The 21,309-nt window shown below is 36.4% G+C and overlaps 2 protein-coding genes across 2 annotated transcripts in view; both read right to left on the bottom strand.

Moving 5' to 3' along the window:
• Positions 1–8,595: 8,595 nt before the first annotated feature.
• Positions 8,596–11,568, bottom strand: LOC108776371 (uncharacterized). Its single transcript, XM_018542969.1, has 3 exons — positions 11,498–11,568; positions 10,181–10,671; positions 8,596–9,065 (listed from the first exon to the last, which is right to left on the bottom strand). Exons 1-3 carry the CDS (start codon positions 11,566–11,568, stop codon positions 8,596–8,598), a joined length of 1,032 nt encoding a protein of 343 aa, XP_018398471.1.
• An 8-nt stretch (positions 11,569–11,576) lies between these two features.
• Positions 11,577–21,309, bottom strand: part of LOC108776455 (potassium/sodium hyperpolarization-activated cyclic nucleotide-gated channel 3-like) — a 143,082-nt gene continuing 133,349 nt past the window's right edge. Inside the window, 2 exon segments of the mRNA XM_018543071.1 lie at positions 11,577–11,846; positions 15,771–16,097. Of these exon segments, the coding sequence (XP_018398573.1) occupies positions 11,578–11,846; positions 15,771–16,097 (596 nt within the window). The 3' untranslated portion in view covers position 11,577.

Genomic DNA, 21,309 nt, shown 5'->3' on the forward strand with positions numbered 1-21,309 from the left:
CTCAGAGAAGCATGCAGATTTCATCGACAAGCTCCTATCATCATTCGAGGTCACTGAGTTCGCTTCCGTTTACGGCACTAAGATCGTCTCTCGTTGAAGTTATAGCGATTTCAATCTTCGCGGTCATGAAACTCTGACCGCCGATCGCTATACCTTGAGTCCGTTCCGTTTCACGCATGATGCGTATGATGATATCATTTCATCCTTATCCCATAACAAAAAAGTCACGGTAATACAATAAAGTCACAATGGCGTATGAATATTCGTTCATATTTGTGTGATACTGACATGACATCGTTATAAAGCTGTGATAAAAATTGAATTTTCTTATAATATTTTTATGATATCCGCAGATTAACTCTTTATACGTTAAGAGTCTTTTTTAACCTAAATGAAATTTCACTCTCAGTTTACAAATTTCAACTTTTATAATAAAGATTTTAATAACTATCTGGCAATGTAAAAGAAATATTGACAAGAAATCCTGAATTTTTCTAGATTTTTTGAAAAAGCCTAGGATATTGAAAAAACTTGGACTGGACATCTCAAAGACCCAGGGGATGTCTATGGAGTAAATTAAAATATGTGTGCTTATACAAAGAGTTAAGATAATGCGATGTCACTGAGATTATCAAAAATTCACAGTGACATCACAATTTACCCGTGACTAGTGAGTTTATTGTGATGCAAATGTGACTTTTTTTTTACGCAATGAGGGTATTGTTCACCGAATATTAAAGAAGACTAAAATGATACACCATGAGCATCGTGCGTGAAACGGAACGCGCTCATTGTTTCTTGCTTTACATCACGCTGATCGCTTCTACTGTATAGATTTCAGAATCATGAGCGAATATACACAGCAGTATGCATATTGCAAGAAATCAATTGACATTATCGTGGGTCGGCGGTCAAAGTGTGCATCTCCAATTGCACCTGCGAGTACATCTAGCGGTAAGATTTCCCAAAGAATTCCCCGTCTTGTCTTTCCATCTCTCTGCTTCCTTCCTTCCTTCCTCTCTTCGCTCTTTACTTCTGGCCTTTGGGTGTTTCTACCTTTCGACGAAAATGATCGTAAACACATATCGCGACACCGTCGTCGACATTTTGGTCAGTTTTCCGTCAACGGAAGTAATTTCTCGCTTTGATCTTACATATAAGTTTACATAATTTTTATTCGCACATATCGCGCGCACACACGCGCACACATACACGCACAGTCTCTCTTTTTCTTATCCTCTTTTCCTTTCTTTCTCTCACGCAGATATACGTACGCGTTTCTATCAGGCTTGTCATCTCTTATTGGGCAATTGTAAAATTGTACAGAATAATTCAGATTCGTCGTATCGATACTCTGAATAAAATAATGTTCGATATTCTGAATAAAAATGTCTTCAAGTTGGATACATAGAAAAATACATATTGTACGCAAACAACAATTGTTTTAAGTATTTTAAAAGTTCATATATCTGCAAATATATCACAAGCATTAAAATTCAAAATATATTTTGAATCCAAGCAAGTTTAATACTTCAATTAAGCTAATCAAATTAAAACAATTTATTTTATAAAATCGTTTCTTCAATCAATCTTATAATATTCTTAATAAAATTTTGAGTAAACATAATAATAAGTTTTTTAAAATTTATAATAAATAAATTATAATTAAGAAAATATTTTTTGTTAAATAACTGCGCATGTTAATTAAAAGAAAGAAAGAAAACTGAGTAATCACTCCTTTCCTTATAATAATAGAACGATATTTTTCGTGTAGATAGATTGAGAGATATAACAATATATTTACGGCACAATTAATATTTTACGTTGCAAAAAATTGACTGACTATTCCAAATCACTCTGTACAAGTTTCTTGTATATACATATACATATGTATATACATGCATATCATATATATAATCGTGTATCTTTATATTTGTTATATTCATATTTACAAAAGGTTGTTCGTTAAATGTTAATATTCAATATCGCAACTGTTATTACATTATAACTTTATTCCTGAGTAACCATTCATTAAGAGCCTTATCGAGAGACTCACCCCTCCCCTTGTTTCATATTAAGTAGTATCAGATAGATCGTTTAATGCTAAGCGCCGTGATGTGTGATCGAGGTAGCGAAAATGACATAAATGCAGAAAAAAAGCGTGACAGAAATTTCCCATTCGAGAGCGATTCGCACGTAGAAATTATATCTAGCTGTACAGATATTGGTCACGTCGATTACGAGGACGAGCTAATTTACATAGAAATAAAGAGTTATTTTTTCCACATAATTGTCCAAAGACATCTCATTCAAATAATTTTTAGACATTTCTTTAGACGTCTCTTCGACTTTCGCACTTTCTAGTTCGCTGATGTTCAAAAGTTTCAACTACTATGTGTTACATGACCGTTTACAAAATGTTCATTGTTGTTTCGAAATATCTATAATGTCGCAATTTTCGCGAATGTAAGAAGTAATTTGATATAGTCGTATTTGTAAATCTGCAATTTAGCTACAATTAATCTGCATGAAAAACCATGATATACAAATCTTTTACTATCTCACATTCAGAGCGATATTAAATCGAACGTATAAATAACGACATTTTTGCAGAAAGAGCCTATTGCGATCAAATTAATTATGCATAATTGTATAACTTAAAAAATTAAAAATTCGTTGTATCCGATGTTTTCGCAAATATTTCGCAATGAACTTATTTTTCTATAATCAGATATATAGTTCCGATCTGATAGGATTAAACTTCGCTATATCCGTTGTAAATTTTGAATATCCATTCTCTAAAAATCTTTTTTTCTAATTTATAAAAAAATCACGTTTGAGATTTAATTTTTTTTTGCACGATTCATCATTTATACAAACACACACACTCCGTTTAATGTCTCTCCAAATTGTTCTTTTAGTATGCATTTTATTACGAACTTTCAAATATCACAACGAAACAACGACGTTTTAAAATCTATTATTGAATTTGCGCTTTAAATGACTTTTGCATTTCTATCGCCAAAAAAAGAAATTAAAATTTTCAGGATACGAGGAATAGAGAAGTTTTTATGTAAAAGTGCATGAATGTCAATAATATATCTCTGCATATATTCTTGCTATTCGATATGGAATAGCGTAATCGTATTAAGCGTTAAGGATTCCGTTGCATACGATAGCAGTATATATTAAAGGCAAACCGATTATTACCGTTTCTGGATCACTTTGTGGAGTTAATGCTGATATAATCGGCTTTCTTCTAATGGAAGAGCGCGAGATACAATTAACGCTCTCGTCACCGCGCGTTAATTTTTTAAGAAATGCTATTAATGTGACTTAAAAAGAGACGTTAAACCTATAATCGTGACGGCTCTCCAATCATATTCTTGGCACATAGAATGCGCTCGTATAATTTAATTCGGTATTTATATTTGGCTGCATTTTCCTGCACGAAATCGCGATTTAACATCGTTTCATATGCCATGTATAAAGGAAGACCATTGTAAAACTTGGCACTATAATTAATACGCGTTAAAGATTGGCTGATGGGATCCACAAAATGATCAGAAATTCCATTGATACTTTCCAGCAGCGATTATCTGAAAATCTGGCTGTCGAACGTCCGACTACGTAACGTGTCTATTTAAGTATATGCAAAACTTGTAAATTTGGCCTTATAAAAAGTTGACGAACAACACATGCACATCGCCTGTATGATCAATTGTATGCGTATAGTTATTGTATACGCAAACGTCACGTGAAACTTCATCTCGGTATTGATCGATATGACTTTTTTTCTCGAGGGAAAGCAAGATTTCGAAATCGTCATTAAAATTAAGGACGTTGGAAACGTGACGTTTAATCGTTAAATGTAATTAGGCAATGGGACACGTACTCGAAATATGAGAGAAAAAGAGACGGGTCAACCGCACGATGGATGCGTCGAGTGGTCAGTCATTAACAAGTTTCTTTCTTCTTGTAACGAATCTCAGATGTTAATCTCTTATCACTGCGTAAATCTCCAATGGCGTTACCTCTCTGCACATCTACGTCGCTTGTAACACCGATAAATATTTCAATAAACTCAATATCGCATAAACAATCATACGAAAGTGTTATTATGATAGAGAAGATGATTCGATCGATCTTTGATAATTGATATCGATCGCGTAATGTCGCGTAATTCGTATTGTATTCCGAATTGTAATAAATGTATCGCGCTACTTCCTGAAAGAGTTATTTTACATTTTCCTTACAACTGGGTTTTTTATTCGGTTTAAACGACTCGGAGCAACGCGTGATTATTCGTCAGTTGAAAATCGATTAATTCAGGCGCGCTCTTCGGACTGTGGCACTTAAATCGTAAATCGTTCACTCGCGCTAATAAATTTAACAAGTACATTGCGCTACAAATATCTGAATCTCCGATATTAATAATAATAACGATGATAAAATAACGAGTAATATTATTTAATTATAAGAGTTATAAATTATCAGCACTTGTTGCATTGACTTGGTACTGCTTTCAAAATTTTCCAAAGAAAAAAATTGGCGATAATTTGCAAATGACGTATCCTTCCATCGAATAACTGTGTATTCCGATTTCGCGATGCTTACAATCGATTGAATTGATAAAACTTATGGATGTACGCAATTTGTACGCTCAACAGGATCAACATAGAATATCGCTAATCACAATTAAACTCTGAACATATAAATATCACAGCCAGTTAAACAGCGTAAAATATACAGCACTAACAATGTTATTTACAGGTAATCATTAACGTTAAGATATTTGGATATTCATCGAAGACAGGATCTTGAAGCTCCGAACGCAAGATACTTTTTCGAACGGTAAATGATAATTGCTTATGTACAACAACACGCACACATTGTGTCTACGTTACGATCACACGTTGCTCGTAAGACTATCGTTGTCCACAGCACAGATCCCCAAGGATGTAATTTGTAATTAAGGTACGCCGATGTACACGCACGTACGCATCACCCACGTTACACGCATATAAATTTAGTATAATAATGTAGATAATAATTGTCTAAGTAAGGCTGATTAAACGCATTCTCATATCCCTCCATAACGAGTCTCCCTCTCTCTCTCTTTCTCTTTCTCTCCCTATATATCTTTTATTGCCTGCATTCATTAACCGATCCGTTATTGCAAATTTGCAATTCCAGACAATACGCACGGTATCGAAAAACAATGTGCGCAATTGAAATATTTCTATCTCTTTGATTAAAAAATCTTTTTTATCTTTTTTTAAATTTTGTATTCATTTGAAGGTAATTTTTGATAAAAAGAGGAAATAACATTAAATAAGGGAATAACTTCCCATATAATATTTTCTAGTGAAATATGCATTCATTGGAGAATAAATATTATCGAGCGATCCTCGACAGTGTTTCTCTGAAATAAATACAAATCATTATAACACGCGTGAACGTTGAATTTTGAATGTATTTGTAAGTTTTATTTTTGAAGAACAGCTCTCTCGACAGTAAAACTCTCCAATAAATCTCTCGAAATTAAAAGTGATTCATATTCGAGAACTTCCATGTGCATTTTCAATAATAAAACGCTCATATGTATAATACAGTTGCCGAGAGCTTTCAGGTTCGATTTTTAATTCTTCGCAGTTCTGTATCAAGTTGGATTCGACATAAAGTGTTACGGTACTTTACTGCATAATTACATTTTGAATTGATATGCAGTTATAATGTATATTACAATTAATAATCATAACAATTTACACTGTAAAAAATAAAATGTTAATTTTAACTCAAAGACGTTGAGTAGATTTTCTGAGACATGCAAAAATGTTAAAATTAACATTTTTGTGTTAATGTTAACATTTTTGCATGTCTCAGAAAATCTACTCAACGTCTTTGAGTTAAAATTAACATTTTATTTTTTACAGTGTATATATATATATATAATTGTATATTACAATTAAACTATATATGTATTTTTGTAATCTTAAAAAAATATAACGTTTATCGGTAAAACATCACTTTTTATAACACTGTGTTGTAATATTTTTCGAATGAACCCTTTATTTCTTAGAAATAATTTAAACCGCAAAGGTTGAGTACTTCTCTCTGACGTACTTTCGGCCATCGAATGCACTTTATCTCGATACCGAGCGTCTTGCGTGAATCATTTATCTCCAGACCCTTTTCAGTCCGATCGTTCTCGGAGACGGAGGCGGGGAAATTCGAGTATCTCGTCTATCTCGGGATTGCGCGTACGGGAGTAAATGTAATCTCAACGGTTTATCGAAGTGTCGCCCTAACGTGTTACAAATTCCCCTAATAAATTTACAGAGGTGTTCTAAATCAACGTGGCAGTAGAGTGATGTTCCCCCTCGGCCGCGGAGAGCGCCGTAACTCGAGTGGACGAGATCGCGCGGGACGCACGCCTGTAATCTTTGCAAAGCATTCATATATTTTTTTTTTTTCGTAATAAGAGCACTTAATCGCTATGTGTTTCTCAAATTGAACTATCGGTCGTGATGTTCCCTTTTTTTTTCATACCTTCGTTTTTTTCTACACTTTTTTTCGGGTTACCGCGACTTCGCAGCACGGTGGGAGCTTATCGGGTATTGATACTTCCTAAGGATAATGTCTTACGTGGTAATCATTATTCGGTGAATATCATACAGATGACATGAAAGTCCCGCGAGATTTATGTTGTTCTTCTACTTTCTCGGGTTTATCGCTCCCGAGTTCGAACATTGACACTGGTATGATTTCGACGTAATTATAGAGAGTACCGATAAAATATTTGAATCTTTCTAAATTTTACATTTTTTAAATGTCTTTTTAACATAAGATTTTTAATATCTTCATCTTAATTTGTCATTATTTCAAATTTCGATAAAAGCATTTCAGGGCAATCTGCTTACTCGAGAAATCGACAATAAGTACATTACTCGGAATTATACCAGTCTCAATCAGTCGTTTTTGATAATGAGTCCATTTACTCAGCTTAATTTTGCGACCGACCGGATTACCTTTTTCATTGTTCTCGAAACGATGAAAAAGTAAAAGAAAGAAGGAGCATTGGTTTTTCTCTTCTTTCGTTATCTTCTTCATTTTCATCTATATATGACTCTAGCAAATTTGATTTATTTTTCGACATGCCGGAAATTTCAGATACATCAGGGTATAGAATTGGAAGATGAACGTTAAAAAACATACACGTCTAGTAAGAACTCTACTCCATAATTTATAAATGTTAAAAAAAATCACTGCCGCGTGTTACAGACGTGGGAGGAGAACGAAACGATCTCTTCTCTCTTGTTTTCTCCTTATTCACGAGATTCGATGAATTCGCGCGCTCGTATATCGCGTCCTTCTATCCTGCCTTGTTCGCTGTGGGAGAATGAAGTGTTCGGTTCGATTAACTCGGTACATTATATGAAGATGACGATGTCGCCAATTTTCGTCGGGAACGAAAGATTAGGAGTTTTTCCAAACTCCTTTTTTGATTGAACGAACAAACGATGATCACGGGTGGAAGCGAAAGTCGGAAGCAGTGATGTAGGTAATGGCTTTAGTTGGTCCCGAACATGAGTTAGTAGAGAGTTGTGCAAGAATCGTAATTACTTGTGATCAATATCGCCTGTCCGCCCCTTGAAATTGTTAAATAATAATTTCTGTAAGTCATCAAATCTTAAAATATCGAAAAAAATGTAGATCTCGTTGATGAAAGAAAAAAAAAACGATCAATATCAAAATTATTCTCAACCGATTATTTATTAATAATAATTAACGAGCAGTGTCTTAATTCTGTTCTGTTTTTGCCCACTCGTGTCTACGATTAAGAGTTACTTAGACTCGACATTACTGTAAGGCGTATAAATTTTAATTGATCCAAATTGACGCATCGCCGTCACTGGCGACAGTATATAAGCCCTAATCTGCAACTGAGTAATTATAATCTTTGCACATACCCGCTCCAAGAATCGCGCGTCGAAACGTGTCGATCGTTGCGTCACGGATCTCAGCTTACGGCAATACTGCGCGCGTCGAACGTGATACACACACGCACACACACTCTCTATCTCTCTTCCCCTCTTTCCGTCTCGCTTCATCTGCATCTTAACTAATACGAGCTATCTATTAATTAATCTATACGGTCCTATATTGTACGGATCAATTATATCCAGTGGCAGTTTATTTACAGTGCGGCTCGAGCCGCGGCCCCTTGATATTAGCGTCATCGATTCATAAATGATTTGGCGTTCGCCATCGTTCCAGCCATTTAATTTTACAGATCGATTGCGGTACATTGCGGACGTGACGTCACCGGTCTCACAAAGTCAAAATGAAATTAGAAAATCAAGAAACGCCGAAATTTCTCGGATAAAATTCTTTTTTCTCGGTTAATAGCTATACGACTGAAATCAAATTTCCGAGAGATTACGGTGATGTTAGTTAATTGAGAAAATTGTCGCTTCAACGATCCAACAATTTACGACCCCCTGTGTACGATTTCGCGGACCCCTCTTTCTGCACCGAACAAGCCGCGGGTCGCGGGTCCAGCCGCATAGCTACTTCAACGTCGTCTTCTATTTACAGGAACAGCACGATCATATAATTGAGATATTTCGCGCTAGTGGTACCGTTGAGCTTCGTGCCGCCGCCGTTTTCCTCGTCGTTCTCGCTGGCAGTGTCGCCCTTTATCTCGACGATGGTGTCGAGTCGCTCCATCGCACCCCTCTGGGGATGATAATTGCCCGAGCTCTCGCTCTCGGGGGTCTCGTCGGAGTCAACGTCGATTGTCCGATCGTTCACTTGAATCTTCACCACGGTGTCCACGGGGTACTTGCCGTTACCTTCGTCGCTGGAGCCGGATCTGCCAGTGCTCGATGTGACTCCAGCTTCCCGCTCGCAACGCGGGCATACCTGACCGTTGGACGAGCCCTCGTCGCTCTGACAGCGGAAGCAGATCAGGTCGCCGTCGCTGGAGAAGTCGCAGTGCTCGCAGTGCACGACGACGTAGCCGTTACCTCGGCAGAGCTCGCAGATCGGGCTTTCGCGGTCTGTGAGCAGATCGACGGATTAGCTCGACGGATTGCCACGCACGATCTAGGATCACCGCCTGATCGTTCTGAGAAGCAATCCGATGCGACAGCGGCAGTCGCATCGGAGATTGTGTGAAGCGTCAGCGAGAAATGCGAATGCAAGCAGCAGCGAAATCAGCAGAGAGAATAGGCGGTGTGCGTGCGATACAATGGAAAAATGCTACGTGTTTTTTTTTTTTTTTTTTTCAGATAAAAATATGAGAGAAGAGTAAGATACTTTTTTAATCCGCTAAAGTTATTTTGCGAGTATTTGTGAGCATTTGCGAGCTACATTAACATCTATTCTCTTAACAGGATTAAAACTCAAGGGCTTCACATAAGAATTTGCAGTCTATATACATAATAATAAAAAAAGAATTGAATTAATCCTTAGTACACACGATTGGATCATTCATGTCCTGCATATTTTTTTGTTCCAAAAGTAGGCGCATCTGATAATTAGTTATAACATTCATATAGATACTATTTTTTTTAAATATATCACACAACCTTATAAATATTTTCCAAAGATATCGACGTATATGTAAAAGTCATTTAATAATTTTTGTATGTTTGTAATAAAAATTAATCCCGGCGCACGAATGACTCATCGTGTGTAATAAAGGACTGAAAAATTTAGTGTCCACATTTCTACCAATATAATTTCAATCATCACAGTTCACTAATCTCGATTCAACTAACTCTTCATCTTTTTCTAATGCTAAGAATTAGAAAAAGATAAAGAGTAAGTTGAACCAATTGTGAGATTAAAAATTAATAATTATTATCAGCTCATATAGATTAAAAAATTTTTTTTAATTATGAGATTAAAGTAGTTAATCCACATTGGTAAAAAAAAAAGAACATATATGTGTACTAAGAGTTAAAAATAGATTTTCACATACCCTGGATTTTTTTGCTAGGGAAAAATAAAGGTTCTAGATTAGAATGTAAGTGCGAAGACCGAAAACATCGTGTATACCAGATGATGGGAAAACATCGAATCAATGGAGAACACCGAGGCCATTCAAATTAATAAAGCAAAGCGAACGAACTTGTTCAATCCTCCGACCAGAACTGGTCGAGGTACTCGCCTCTGTCGACGTCACCTCGATCGTCAGTATCCCTGGTGGTCCATCCGCGTCGCTGTGGCTCCTGCGTTCGGTAGGATCGAGGTGACGTTATCGGCATCGCTTGCTCCAGATCGTGGTATGATCGCGGCGACGATGTCTGCGCCACGCGATCTTGATCCGTGTGATACGAGCGCGGGGAGGACAGCTTCACTGGGCTTCTGTAGGCACGAGAGGTTCCTGGCTCCTGATGCCGGTCATCTATACGTTCTTCCACGTATCTGCCGGCATGTGAGTCAGGTGTTTGCGGTCGATAGGTGCAGGTGTGCGTCTTCTGATCGCACTCGCTACACAGCAGCAAGTTCGACTTGCTGCCGGGCTGCGAGACGTAGCCGTTGCAGGTACCGTAGTAACGCTCGTCCTCGTCGCTCTCAAAAAGGTGCTGGCTCAAGCTACCGATCGACTTCGTGTCGCTAAAAACCCTCGCGTCGTCCAGCTCTGATTGATCGCCGTACCTGCCATACAAAAGCAAGCTAGATTGATTTAATAATAACAACTATGTATATTGCAAAATCTGGTTTTACAAGATTGACAAAACATAAAAGCGTGCTCTTTCAATTTTGATGAATTTTAAATATGTTGCAGTTTAGATCAAAATAAGGTATGTCTTTGCTTTTAGAAGATGAAACATATTAATTATTTTCTTTCGAAGCAAATATTATCGAAAATATGTAAAATAATTTATATAAAAATAAAATTTTCTAATAAAAAGTTGAATAATCTTAAGAGAACTTTGTAATAATAATTAAAAATAAAAAGATTATTGTAAAAAATTTTTCCTATTATTATAAAATACTCCTGAAATCATGCAATTTTTATTTAAAGAATTTTTTTTCATTTCTCATGGTCAATAATATTCATTCCGAAAGGAATTAAAATCAATTGAAGTTTCAGTTCCTAAAGTTGCATATAAGTATATATATAAAAACATACATGTCCCTTATTTTATTCTAGACTACAATATATTAAAAGCTCATCAAAATTGGAAGGGAATATTTTTCTATATCTTCGATGAGTAAGGAAGGAAAAGATAAAACAACGCAAACAGTGAGGCGTCAATATTAATAATTGCTTTAATATAATTGTAGTAATGCAATATAAAAGAAATAAAATTATAATACAAAGTCAAGGGCTCTGTGATTCAATCGATAATAATAGATCATAATATTTTATGCGTAATTAACTTTATAGATTTGTATTTTACAGCATACAATTCTAGCGTTGGCTTTTATACTGTTGATCTATTATTATTAAAAATATACCTAATAATAAGTTAAGTACCTAGTATCAGCGGTTCCGACAAGGTAGTGGCGTACCCGCTCGATCTTGGTCTTGCCGCGCTCTCGCGGCATTGTTTCTCGTTAAATAATGCTCTCCCGATTTCTCTCATTGTTGTCCTCGACGCTCGAGGTCGAGCTCGCTCCGCAAATCTGCATCTCGATTTCGGCCAACCGATGCTCGACCTCCCACTGTTGCTGGTTCAACTTGACGCTCATCGCTGCGTTTTCGGTCTCCAGGCATTTCAGGCGCTCACGGAGACGCTGAATCTCTGCCAATAGAGCCTCGTGGGTGCCAAATAGGGGTGTTGTACCTTCGCTCACCAGCTGCGTCATGCTGTTGCAAGTCATGCCTGAAACAAAATGAATGTTGGTATATAGAGATTGTTCACGTTTTTCGCAAAATTAAATTAGGAATTTTACAAAAAAGGTACATTAGTACTTTTACGTAAAACATCTGTGATGTTCTTGTGATGAAGAAATAATTAAGAATAGTGTCTAGATAGAATAGCCAGAATGTCGTCTATCAAATCAATTATCAAGATTGTAACAGTGCGTCTGTGGGACAAACAAAAAGAGAATTCAAGACCCGTATAAATGAACATAGAAATGATATTAAGCAGAGTTCCTCTAGAGTCTCCGTCATCTCTGACCACAGATTAAATTATAATCACAATTTTGATTGGGAAAAAGCCTGAATTTTAGATATTGAATTATCATAAAAGAATTATCTTAGAGATGTTACACATTAAAAAGCAAAATAAAGCATTAACTCTCAAAAAGACACGGATAGTCTAGACGACTCTTACAGTTATCTATCGAAAAAAGTGTCAAACAAACAAATAAATATAATTTTCGATGCCCTAAGAGTCCGTCTATCACCATTGTAACACTTGCGCTTAACAGAATCAGACGAACAAATAATGATGCTCCTATTTTCAGACATTTTGTAAGTAAGAGATTCAATTTTAATTTCCAAATAAATATAATTAATTGACGTAATTGACAATTTACATTTAATTGACTCATTTTTATTTTATTTTTTGACTAGGTATATTATATTGACGACAATGAATTTCTCAATTTAAACCCAATTTCCACGTTCACACAAAAACAGGAGAATCATATTTCTCTTTTAAATAAATTGTCACACACATACCAGCACAATACCATCCCATGTCGCTTTGACTGTAAGATCATGCGTTTATCTCGTTGACATCGAAACATCTTTATGAATCACTGAAGAAGGACCCGTGAGTTCCGAAACGTTCGATATTTTTGTACTTTTACATATTTTTATTTTATGTTTCTTAGTAGCATTGCAAACTGTTAATTAAAAAAAATGTTATTACCGCTCTCGATTTAGACCGTTTTTCTTTATACTTTGCATTGCAAAGAACGAGCGAAATCTAATTAATTTTTGAAACTTTGGCGCCTTTGTGCACAATCTGCTTGCAACAGTCCTAATTACACGCTAAATATACACGTGAGTTTGAAATTTTGTCTTTCAGCCCGCTGCTATAATACAAGTGAGCGCAATTATCAATTGTTGAAAGTTAGATGAGGAGCGTGAAAAGAGCAACAAAGTTCCGCACTTAACGGCGCGCCGGCGTGTACGAATGCGAAATGAATCCTCGAGCGTATTCGCAAGCAGTCTTTGTGATTCACTGATGTTGATTAATGCGCGCGATTAGTATTTCTCTCTTGGTACAACGGTTGCACTAGCGCAATAATAGAATTCGCATAGAAGATGAAGCCGCCTCTCCCGGTCACATTGAGAGCAGATACAACGTACGTAGAATTAGCATTAGCAAACTGCTAACTAATTCAGGAATTACCGCGGAGTATCGTCTGGCCATTCAGGAAACCCGAGAGTATTGTCGAGAGACTCGTCTTGATCGTGTCACTCCTCACGTCAACATTCGAATTCGGCACGGAATTGCCGGGCTCTATTTCGGGAGATCGCTTTTCCATTTTACCATACCCGGCGGAATAGCGATTACGCGTGGCGATGTTTCGCCAGTTAAATCAGTATACTGTCGATTCGTATCCGATTTGTTACCGCCCGCATCGAAATCTGTCGCTTTATTTTTGAGGGGAGGGGTATTAGCGTCATACTGCGTTTTGTTCATATACGCGCGCTTTAAACGGAAACGCTCGATTACCAGTGGAATTTCCAATGCGCGAAAACGAGGGGGGGATTTTATTCCCCAAACGACATATAAACGTCGGCAGAAACACGTTAAAATCGTTACTACCTATCGTATCTATCGGGGTTAATGGTCGGGCGCTATTTTACGAGTGGCGCCGAGCGTCGCTCGTCATTCATTATCCGCGCGATATTTCTGAATTTACCTTTTTGCCGTTTTACGACCGCCGATAAACGGCGAGCGTTCGCGCGACGCGTTATTCACGTCTGGTTAGATTTGATTCGCAATGAGATCACATGCCGCGGAATTCTAATCGACGGCGGGCGGCGCGGAGATTGCGACCGAAACGCCTGTTTGTTTATAAAGGTGCGATAAAGTTTCTTCCGCGCGCACAATACTGTACAGTTCATCAATCTTTCTCTTCTCATAATGATAAACAATTAAAGCTTATTCAAATATGACGATTAAATTTTCCAAGATAAATGAATCGCAACGATATATATAAACAATAAAATGCATTTCTAGAAATATCATGAATGATGACAATTTCCATAAAGTGTTGCGGAGAATCTGGGACCTTGTGTGTGCAAGCACATGTGTGCTTTCAGAGTCTTTTGTTCTGAAAATACCTCCGGGATGGAACTTATTACAAAACGTTCAATCGAACGTAACGACATCGATGGTTTATAGTACAAACATTACACGGCCTTTCTAAAAAAGCTTTTATGGAACGTGAAATATTGATGACTAGAAAGTGAGAGGCTACGAAGGTCTTCCTATTCTCTCCGTGTTCGCGCTTCACTTAATCGCGAAGTCTTATAGTCTATAAGAAACTACGGTTTTGCGTCAGCAGTTTGCTGGCGAGCACACCGTCGGCACCGTTATCGGCAATGATTTATATACCCCGGTATAATATCGCAAAAGAATCGCCAGTGAGGTAGCGAGATCGATGATATTTTTAAAATAAATCCGATATCAAAGTTGTCCTATACACAGGTAAAACGAATTTACGAGTTATCAAGTATGATTGGGATAGGATAAAATTTTCATCGTGTTCGCAGCATTTTATCGATGATCGGAAAATACAATTTACGTGATTACTCGACGCTGCGAGTGCTTACAGAAATATCTGCTACTTTTCATAAATCATTACATTGAATTCGCTCGAAGAACAAATTTACTTATTTCACCTATACTTTTCTACGATGTTTCTTTCTTATTTTGTTAATAAAAAAAAAAAATTATCTCGGAGACACACAATTACTATTCAATTTAGTAATTGTAAATTAATATCGTTAGTTTTTATCTGATAATTCAAATGTTCATTAATCCGCTTAAACCATCGATTTTTTGAGAGATAGCGCAGTAGTCAATTAAATTGAAATGCAGCTAGTAGTTTAAAGCCACCACCGGCAAGACCATAAGAAGATTACGAGTTGCGATTGTGATACAAATATACTACCAGATATGTAGTATATGTTGTAACGTAACAATACAACAGATAAAAGATCCATATATCTATCGTTCCCTGGCAGATATTGCATGTATTTTTTAAGCAATTATTGGAAAGTTTATTAAACGTTCGTCTAGTTACTGAGAAATAGAACTACTTAGAATTCTAATCAAGATGTAATGCTTTGCCTGCGATTACTTAAAAAGATGTGCAAAATCCGAATCTATTTGCTAAACATGAAGAACGTACGGAGTAATAAATGTATAATAATAATTTATCATTAATCTATAATTAATACATCGTTTATTATTAAGAATCTATTAATAATAAACAATAACTGGGCAGGTGCAGTCTACACTAATTGCATGTACTTTTATCAGGAAAACTGCTTCCATCACTCACCATCCAGAATGAAACTCGATCGAGTTCTCTTATCCATTTCCTATACGCAGTATTGTTACAACTAATAAAAATACAATAATACCAGGTAGTAATTCTAGACAGAGTAACTGGATGAGTGACTAGGAAAATTATACATATATATATTTCTACCAAGGGGGTCAGTATCCTTTCCCACGTGCCAGGAAATTAAAAATTTTGTGCGGAGGGGAGGTAGAAGCCTACTTTTGGTTGAAATTTCTAATGTCACATCGGGGTGAATGAGGGGAGCTTACCGGAATGAGTGGACTGCCTGCCGGTGGAGGCTTGGGTCGCGGCTGATGGCGGCGCCCTGGCCGTCTGGTCCTCGCTGCTGGGACCACTGCTGGCCCCGCTTATCGGGCTCTCCGCGCCCCTGGGCACGTTGTTCGCGTCCGTTAGGACCCCCGTGCCCGGCATGGCGCGAGGCGTCACCGGGCTCGGACTCGGCGAGAACAACGAGGCGGCCGTCGAGTACGCGTGGGTGGACTTGAGGTCGACCGGCGATATCCACATGTCCTCCAGCGATACGCGGCCCCGCGACTCCACCAGACCGGGCGTGCTCTGGCACCTACCCATGGCAACTGGAAATTCACATCTTGCTTTAGTAAAAGCGGTGATTCCATTGCGCGGGACATTGGCTTTCAGTATAACAATATTAATTATTTATCTGCATTAAAACAGTATATATCGTTGAGTATCTTTGATATTAATTTATACGCTTTGTACAGACTCGAATTTAATGATTAATGTTTCCTTGTTAAATACATAAATCTCTACAAATAACAACAGTAAATTTAAATTAAGCGTGAGGAATTACATATTCTTCTCTTTACTATAAAAATAAAAAACTGAATTGTTAAGAAAATTATTTGTTGTTACAGAACGAGCAACAATAGGCAAGAAATGCAATTTCGAAACAATACAAAAATTTAAGAGACGCGTGTTTAAGATATTTTACTATAACAAATTCTGTGTATCCTAAAAAAAAAATAAATGGTAGAATAATGAGTATATTTTCGCAAATTCACGTCAAGTTAATTAACATAAAATAGTATGCATCTGTGTTTTATTTACAGATTCCCGAGTTTCATCTTTGGTAATTTGTTTTCACACGGGCAGGTCTTTATTTTAAAAACCGTGATGGTCCAAAAAAAAAAAAAAAAGCGTTGTGGTATTACCATACCATGTCGTTATGTCGCTTTTTCATCTTTCTGGAAGTAAAACTGCCGTCGCGCATGAAAAGCTCAACCGTAGTCGTCAGAATTTATGAAATACGGGAAAACAACGAGAGCTAGCCATTTATTTAGGATATCATTCATTCGTGATGCGTGTTATCCATGAATCGTGTTTACGCACATCGTGACTGATACGATCCGTACGTGCTCTCGAATTTCCGCTTTTGAGGCGTGTTGATATTTAACCGATGTCGACAGTATTCAATAATATCAATGGTACGCCATTTCGCTTTAATGCAGATCTTTCGATCGTCGAGCATGTATGATCTTTTGACTCATTACGGGTTTCCGCTTCGCGATAATACTATGTCATTGTACGAAGACATATTAATTACGAGGGGACTTCGCTCTATAATGGCAAAAGTCCGCATCAAACAGTTCATGTTAGAATTTAGAATAGAATTCTATAATCTTACACGAAAAGGATGGTTTTGTTAAATTATTTAAAAATTCAACTAGATATAGAAAATTTTGTTGGACTATTACAATAATTATGTAGGGCACACAAATAGGTTGCTAGAATATCAAAACACTCATCACGCTTGGCACTATTGAACATTACTGTATATATAGTGCACTCTATAAAAAGAATAATTAATTAAGCATCGGATAGGTAAAAAGTCTGAGGTAAAAATCGAATTCCCTGAATAATTATTTCGATAATTCAACGAAGTTATTTTCAGATTTGCATCTAACTAAATTTTTAGATAGTTCAGCAAAACCTTTTTTTTACAAGTTGAGAGGGTTTTAAGAGATATCCGCGGGACGAAAGATGCGAGTGTGAAATAGAAAAAACTACGTAAAGCAATTAGAAATATGTTTGCGTATCGTGCTCGTAAATATTTCTAGTCAAAGGGATTTTTTAATAATCTCATGATTAATTGGTAAAACGTAAATCGTATTAACACGGATCAGTTAAATTAAAGATCCCTTCGTAATTGAATAAAGTGACCTTTAAATATCAAGGGAGGTAAATCGCGGATCAAGACGCTAATAGCGGACGCGACGGCAAGCCCAAAAAAATTGTTATCTTCGTGACGCACGAGGTATGGCGATTCTTTGATGCTATTTCAATTAGGAGTCTAAGTATAAGTTACATCGTTCAGCTCGTTTTTCTTTTTATGCTTTTTAGCAAAAGTGCCCTTCGTCGATTTGCAATCCGGGAAAAGCCGCTGTATATAATACCTTTAGATCTGTAAACGTTATATACGGTAGCAACACGCCTTTGTTCACTTTTATGTTAATTATTAGAGGGGACGTTGCACCGATAACAGCGGCGGATCGATAAGCCGGATCTTGGTCTCGGCATCGCCTACACACGCAGCTTTTACTCCTCTCCCATAACTCGCCGCCGTAACTCACGTTACGCATTACACTTATTACAGCGACCTAATTTCTCATACGTTATCCCTCATAGCAACGTGAAAGTAGGTACATTGGCTCGCGCAACGAGATGAGTGCCGAATGAAAGTCTGCCGTTTTGATAGTGATGAATGGCTCGAAAAGTTTATAAACGAAATAAATTTCAGAGCGTAAGCGTATTACTGGAAAATATACGGTGATAGACCGGCGATAGCTCGCGTTCTTAAAAGAAGCGTAGCGATATCTCTCAAGATGTACTCGAGCAGAATATCCCCTTCTATTCAACGCCGTTTTTACGACTTCAAATCCGGTGATTAACATTATAGCTTTCAGACCTTCCATCATACTTATTCTTAAAAAAAAAGAGAGAAAAAGCAAAAGTATAAACAAAGGACATGAAGAAAAATGTTTTTTTATGTTCTTTTTTTTTCATAGAAGATAATATGTCTGTTTAAAACTAAATGAAATCTCAGATTTTCTTCGGGGCTCTTATAAAGTTTACAGTATTTGCAGTGTCATTAAATTTGTCACACGACTTTCCCACTTTATTTTGTCTTTTATACTTAAAAAGGAATACAGTTGTAAAATTTGTGTTAAATTTAATACATTTCACATGTCTTTCGCATCTACCCAAATTTTTGCGTTAATTTAATATAGGATAAATAAAAATGTTAAAAAATATTACAAATATTATGCACAAAATAGAAAAAATGTAATACAAAAATGTGAAACAATTTGCAAGCAAATTATGGAACCATATTTCTTCAGTACATTTAACGTTCATATGTAATTACGTTATGTTTTAGGTTTATTATGTTAAATTAATGTTTTATTCACACATTATCTTAAAATTTACGTTTTAAAATACATTATTTTTATATTACTTGTTCATTTTATATACTTACAAATTGTGTTATTTTCAAACTAATTGTAGGAAATATTGAATATCAAATTAGCACAAAATATTTAAATCACAATCACATTATGTTAAATTAACATTCGATTACGTTACAAATTCAATATAAAGATATTATTTTAAATAGAATTTTAACACGGATACAAAATGTATATTTGTGTAGCCTCTAACTTTTCGTTATGGAAAACCCAATTTCTTCCCTTTCCCTAATTTCTTTTCCCCTGAAATTTATGGTTGAAGGGACAGTGATTTTGCAAAGCCCCTATCCGCACATATTTTGCCAGAAAACGGAAAGTATAGACCGAAGGGTACTCAGCTCGTGACAGCCTACCCATAGACCGAAGTTGATACCGCCATATCACGATATTCTGACCGTCGTTTCCGTGTGTTTCGGATCAACGAGACATCCGGAAGGAGAGAATTGCTGTGACTTTTACGGCCATTTATCTCCATCAGGGTGGCATCGACTTTCGCCGCTAAGTATCCGCCCCGTTCATTCTTCGCGCTTTTACGTGTGCTAGGAATTAGGTCACGAAAACATTTCAACATGCGAATGAGTGAATCCCGAGATAGATACAACCTCGAGGTAGAGATGACTCGAGATAGCGGTATCCGCTGTCGCGTATTTAGCGTTAAACGCGACCATCTAATTTCCATCTCACGCTTATCCTGCGTGCGCTTCTCGCATTAGGCAAATGAGACATATGAGGGAAACATGTAAAACAGTGGCGACGGATTTTTGCGGTATGCGGCACTGAATCGAGACAGCACGATTTCCCCATGTAAAAATCATTTGTGTGTGTTTTGTACATACAAAATTTAAACATTTCTTAAAATGACAACCTGAAATAAATATATTTATATTTGTAGACCGCATGTATGGTAAATTTATATATATATTATTCCAAATCAATATTGTTAATATTGATATGATCCGATCGATGTGGAAACGTTTGGTTACATTTGTTTAAATTGTTTATAATTTTTATATTTATTATTTTTATAAACGAAATTGTTTTGACTCGTAGTCTTTCTAATTTATTTGAATTTTATTCTTATTGAGCCATATTATATTTTGTGTTATTTTAAATATATTTATATTAATATATGTATTTATTTTTAAATAAAAATTCGACCGATAAGATTAAACATGTGTGAGTAAAAAATGCCATATCCAAGGCGATTTATTATGTCTTAAAAAATTGTAAATTTATACAATTTTCAGTTTAAGCCAACTTTGCGACGATTATTTGTCGGTCTTAATTAAAACACAGTCCTAAACCGAAATGGAGTAATATCACAAATTGAATTGCAAACAATTTAATATTATTGCTGCAAATAAGTAATCTTAGAAACTGCATAACTCAAATAAAATAAATGTGGCTTGAAAACTGGAAATTGCATAAATTTACAAAAAATATTATTACGCACAAAGAACCGTCTTGACCGTATATATATTATATTAGTATTTTTCACTTACGTATGGAATATATTTATTTTATATTACATTTATGCATTTTGTATAATAATATTTAAAGAAAAACTTGTAAATAAAAGATAAATTGCAAAGAATGTGTTTTATTAATATCCGGTTAAATTCTCGAATTAAGATTCTCATTTCACAACTTGCTGTTAAGTTTAACAAGATTTACGCTGGCTCATATAAAGCAACGTAGGCGCATTTCGCGTTTAAACGAGCATTGAAAGTTGTGCGCTGCTCAGGAATATATCTTTCAGAAGCTTGACCAAAGTTCTATGATCGAAAATCTTTCAAGATGTTAACGCGCGAGGATATCGAGGATTACATAGAACGGTCGCGACGGCGGCGATGCTTGAAAGGGCTCATCGAGACGAAGATGCGATTTCACTGTTCCTCGTTCAAAAGATTTTCGTCAGCGCGTGTTAGTAATAGACGTAGCGGCGAACTGAGGAGTTTAATTAATTAATCCGGAACTGCGACGAGCGCAAAGCGGCCACCTTTTGCTCACTTTGCGGTACAAGGTGGCGGAGTTCGCTGCCGCTGTTATAACACGCGAAACTTTCGAGCGCGGGCATCGTCGTGGAAACTACGGCAAACATAATACAGTCGTTTATCCTTCGCACTGCTTCGGGGATCCGTAAGAGAAAAATAAAATTGTTCCCTGTTGAATGGAGTTGTTGAGTTTCCACCTGTATACTCGCGGCAAAGGTTCAGATTATTTCCCTTTGTGGAAGATTCAAACGAGAAGTGGTAGCTTAGTTCTCCAGCGAAAAGATCTTATCAAATAATATCGAGCGAAT

The sequence above is a fragment of the Cyphomyrmex costatus genome, unplaced genomic scaffold (genome assembly GCF_001594065.2).
Source record: "Cyphomyrmex costatus isolate MS0001 unplaced genomic scaffold, Ccosl1.0 scaffold36, whole genome shotgun sequence".
NCBI classification, from domain to species: domain Eukaryota; kingdom Metazoa; phylum Arthropoda; class Insecta; order Hymenoptera; family Formicidae; genus Cyphomyrmex; species Cyphomyrmex costatus.